Raw genomic sequence first — 4,716 nt, 5'->3', positions numbered from 1 at the left:
CGCCGCCGCGCTTCCCAGGCGGCGCACTATCCAGTGCGCCACCGGGCCGGCCCCTATTTTCTTTATTTCTGCTCTCATTTCTCTCTTCTTTGAATTTCTAATTTTCAAACAAAACACATATTTTAAGTTTTTAAATCTAAATGCCATAATCATATCTTTTTTTTTAAGTAGGAGGAAAGATTCTGGTTAATAACATTACCAAATATACCAACAATTATCAATTGTCAAAGAATTAAGATGTAAAAAATATAACTTTGGGGCTGGCCTGTGGCTCACTCGGGAGAGTGCGGTGCTGATAACACCAAGGCCCCGGGTTCGGATCCCATATAGGGATGGCCGGTTAGCTCACTGGGTGAGCGTGGTGCTGACAACACCAAGTCAAGGGTTAAGATCCCCTTACCGGTCATCTTTTAAAAGAACATAACTAATATTTCTTTGAAAGTACTTCATAACCTTAGGGTCTCAAGGACAACAGTATTACTTATTATTTGTATTCTCTGTCTACTTTTCAAAGCCCATTATAAACAAAATGCTGTGGAATCTCTGGTCACTTTTCAGAATTCATATAAAAGAGAGATAACAGAGAAAACCCTATATTTGCCACAGTGAGAATTGTGAGGAAGAGAACAGACATCATAAAAAGAAACCAAAAGAAGTCTGTATTAAATTTAAAATTCTCATTTGAATCCGAATGAGTAACTGGCATTACTTGGTCATTTTGAGCAAAGCTATATTTTCTAGAAAAGTCTTCCTTACTCCTTCATGTTTGCTTGCTCTGATTTATAACTTATGACTGGGTAGGCTTATCCAATATTCCAGAAACCCTGAAAGGCATGAAAAGGCCCTTCCACCACAGTAATAGAGATAATACTAGCAGATAAATGGGCCAAGAAGAGCTGAACCACTAATGTTTTATTACTTTAATTGGTTAGAGGTATTGTCATAAAAGCCCAGGGGCAGTATGTACCTGATGCAGACTAAGAGTGATATACCTAGCAAATATGCCTCCACAATAAGAATTACAATAAACTACAGACTTAGTTTATAAAAAGATGCTTATCAGTAAAATTTTAAAGAAAGTCACTACAATGACCTAGTGAAAATCACTTATGGATATGAATTCATCAGAAAATAATGCCTCCCAGGCCGGCCCGGTGGCGCACTCGGTAGAGTGCGGTGCTTGGGAGCGCGGTGGCGCTCCCACCAAGGGTTCGGATCCCATATAGAGACCGGTCTGCTCACTGGTTGAGCGCAGTGCGGGCACAACACCGAGGGTTGCGATCCCGTTGCCGGTCGCAGTACGGGCACGACACTGAGGGTTGCGATCCTGTTACCGGTCACGAAAAAAGACAAAAAGGAAAAAAAAAAAGAAAATAATGCCTCCTTAAGAAAGCTGCCCATCAGTACATTTGGTCCATCTGACCCCTTAGAATTCATCTATCTATATGGCACAACATGTAGCCAGGGCCTGAACAGCTCAGTCTTATTGGCAGGCCAGCTACTGTGAGATACTTCCAAGGAATCAGGTTGAAGGAGTGTTTCAGCCGTAAATGTTGTATAGATCTGACCTGGAAGCAGTGGTGGGGTTAAGGAGAACATTTTTAAGAAGCTCTCAAAATAACGTATGAATTTTATAAAAGCAAAGCAGAAGCTTTTAAAAATCTTTCATGAGGAGGAGAAAGCACAAAGCCCAAAAGGAAAAGTGAGAAGAACTTAAAGGACTTTACCCATTTACTGTATTTCAAAGGTCCTGTGAATCCCATGGCTTCTATTATCTTTGTGAGGGCACCAACCTTCTCCTCAACAGGCTGTGGGGAATCCTTAGTAGCAGGAAGCTATTTAAACAAAGACAAGGAAAATAAAATTAGCTTCAAAAAAAATGTTTTTAATAGAATGCTTTTGTTCCTCATTAGGTCTGAGGGGATTTTTATTGCTTAGATTTTTTTCACCTAGAATTTTTAACTTTCATTTTTTTAGGCATCTTATCACTCAGTGCAAACACATCTGGAACTATATCTAGCAAGAGATGTACTCCAATTTCAGAGCAAGACATACCCACCTCACTGACTATATGCCTATAAACACATGTCTAGGAAATATTTGAATAAAAGTTCTATCAGAAAGAGTACTCTTCAAAGTAAATATTGACCACTATCTCCTAAAGAACAATTCTGAGAAGACGAACGTTCTGTTTATTGATGTAACAGGAAAAAGAAAGAAAAATACTATGTGAAAGCATTCAAGCATTCAAAAGTCATCCAAACGCACAATCAACCAAAAGCACTGAATAAACGTTTTGTTGTTTTTTTGCCACAAAAAGTCTTAATACACTTAAAAAGATTAAGATCACAGAAAATACGTTCTCTGACCAAAATAACAGAATGAATAAATGTTTTTAAATCTCGCATTCTTTATTATAACAAATTTTATAAATGACTATAGAAGATATGAGTCTTGTAGTCTGCAAATAAACTCCAAGGAAAATCTATTCTAATGCTAAGCCTCTTCAAATGAAGGAAGGCTATCTAACCAATAAGAAATTCCCAAAATATTAAAGTAATATAAATTTTACTTTATTTATAACATGCAAAAAATTGATAAAGACTTTTACTTTGAAGTATTTTCCAGGCAAGACAGTACAATGGAAGAATCACAAGACGGACTCAGAAGGCTTAGGTTCAAATATTCAGTTGGTATGTCACTTACTATCCTTGTGACCTTGAGCAAATCACTTCACCTTCCTGAACCTTACCTTCTGCATTAGCTAAAAATCCTTACCTCAACTAGCTAACAATTTTGTTAAGATCCAATTAAGAACATGTGGGAGGAAGCACTCTATAATAACAGAAAACACTAATAACTCTCACCTTATTTGTAGTGTGATACTTCTCACTCAGCTGTATGTCTATTCCAGGAATCTGTCCTGATCCACCAAATGTTTGAGACTGGCTCATCTGGGGCCACTGGAGGATAAAAACACAAATATAAGCATTCACTTAGTTAATCTGAGCAGAGCTGCTTCAAAGTAAAGACTATAGAATCTTTCCAACCTTGCTTAGTTCAGTTCCTGGTGATCTGATCACCAAGAGGATCCAACATCAGCATCTAGAATGGTGTGTGCTACATGGTAGGTGCTGGATAAATACTAAATACAGGAAGAAATAAAAGGATTCAGCCCTGGAAATTAGAACTAAATCCTGAGTCAATTCTAGGAAACAGAGTTGTGACAACTACCTATTTAAATATTAGCAGCAAAGCAATATATGAGAAAAAGCAAAGACTTTTAAGTTTAAAACCTGCTTCTGCCACCAATGAGTTCAGTGGCGAATTGGCCAGTAAGCTCAATCGGTTAGAGTTCAGTGTTATAACACCAAGTTCAAGGATTCGGACCCCCATATCCACCAGCCTCAAAAAAAAGAAAAAAAAAGGGCCGGCCTGGTGGCGCACTCGGTAGAGTGCGGCGCCTGAGAGCGCAGCGGCGCACCAGCCGAGGGTTCGGATCCCATATAGAGACTGGTCCGCTCTCTGGTTGAGCGCAGTGCGGGCGCGACACCGAGGGTTGCGATCCCGTTACCAGTCACGAAAAAAGACAAAAAGGAAAAAAAAAGAAAAAGAAAAAAAAGTTCAGTGGCCATGGGCAACTTACTGAATCTCAGTTGTAGTAAGGATTAATGGATATAATATATGTAAATATACGCCTTTCACAAAATAGCTACTCAATAAATAGTAGAAGTTTCTATCACTACCATAAACATCATTGTTATTTAGATCACAATTGTTTTCCTTTTTATGTTCACACTGCATTTGAAAGCAATTTAGCAATATATTACCTATTATTTACAATTATTATGTGCTAGATGCTATGCTAAATGCCTTACATATATTTCCATATTTAATCTTCAACACAACCCTGTTAGGTTGGTATTACTATAATCAAGAACAATATACAGAATTTTGAAAATGAATTTGAGGCTGGCCAGTTAGCCCAGTTTGTTAGAGCATGGTGCTGATAACACCAAGGTCCAAGGAAGGTTCGACCCCTGCACCAGCCAGCTACTAAGAAAAACAACAAAAAAAAGAAAAGAAATTCCTAAAGAGAAAAACTAGATCTAAGACATCTTCACTGTATCATTATTCACAAGAGTGAAAACTGGGGGAAAAGTCCAATAAGGAGATGGTTTATTAAATTAAGGTACAGTCTCTCAATGGACAATCAGGTAACCATTGAAATTTTTTTAATCAGACGTTTTTAAGAGTATTTTTAGGTTGGTAGCAAATTGAGTGAAAAGTACAGAATTCCTACACACCCCCTCCTCTACACTGCACAACCTCCCCCACTATCAACATCACACACCAGAGTAGTACCTATGTGACAAACAATGAAACTATACTGACACATCATTATCACCCAATGTCCACAGTTTCCTTTGGAGATTATTATTTTCAACAACCTGGAAAAAATGATTATAATATGTGAAAATTATAGGTAAAAATATGAATGCTTAAAGGCAAGTTAAGAAAGGAGTACACGTGGCCGGCCCGGTGGCGCACTGCTACAGTGCGCCGCTTGGGAGCATGGTGGCGCTCCCGCCGAGGGTTCGGATCCCACGTACAGACCAGTTCCCGCTCACTGGCTGAGCGAGGTGCGGGCGCAGCACCGAGGTTTGCGATCCCATTGCCGGTCCCGGTCTGGTACGGGCGTGACACTGAGGGTTG

General features: G+C 39.1%; 1 protein-coding gene across 1 annotated transcript in view; it reads right to left on the bottom strand.

Annotated features, from left to right (window-relative positions):
• LOC103589233 (ubiquinol-cytochrome-c reductase complex assembly factor 1) overlaps positions 1-4,716 on the bottom strand; it is a 108,540-nt gene that overhangs the window by 78,824 nt on the left and 25,000 nt on the right. The window contains exons 3-4 of the mRNA XM_008571189.1: positions 2,868-2,963; positions 1,728-1,835 (exon numbers count right to left, since the gene is read on the bottom strand). Coding sequence (XP_008569411.1) covers positions 1,728-1,835; positions 2,868-2,963 — 204 coding nt within the window. The remainder of the gene's footprint in view (positions 1-1,727; positions 1,836-2,867; positions 2,964-4,716) is intronic.

The sequence above is a fragment of the Galeopterus variegatus genome, unplaced genomic scaffold (genome assembly GCF_000696425.1).
Source record: "Galeopterus variegatus unplaced genomic scaffold, G_variegatus-3.0.2 Scaffold3, whole genome shotgun sequence".
Taxonomy (NCBI): domain Eukaryota; kingdom Metazoa; phylum Chordata; class Mammalia; order Dermoptera; family Cynocephalidae; genus Galeopterus; species Galeopterus variegatus.
Note: the sequence above shows the minus strand (reverse complement) of the source record. Positions and strands in the feature narration are given on the sequence as shown.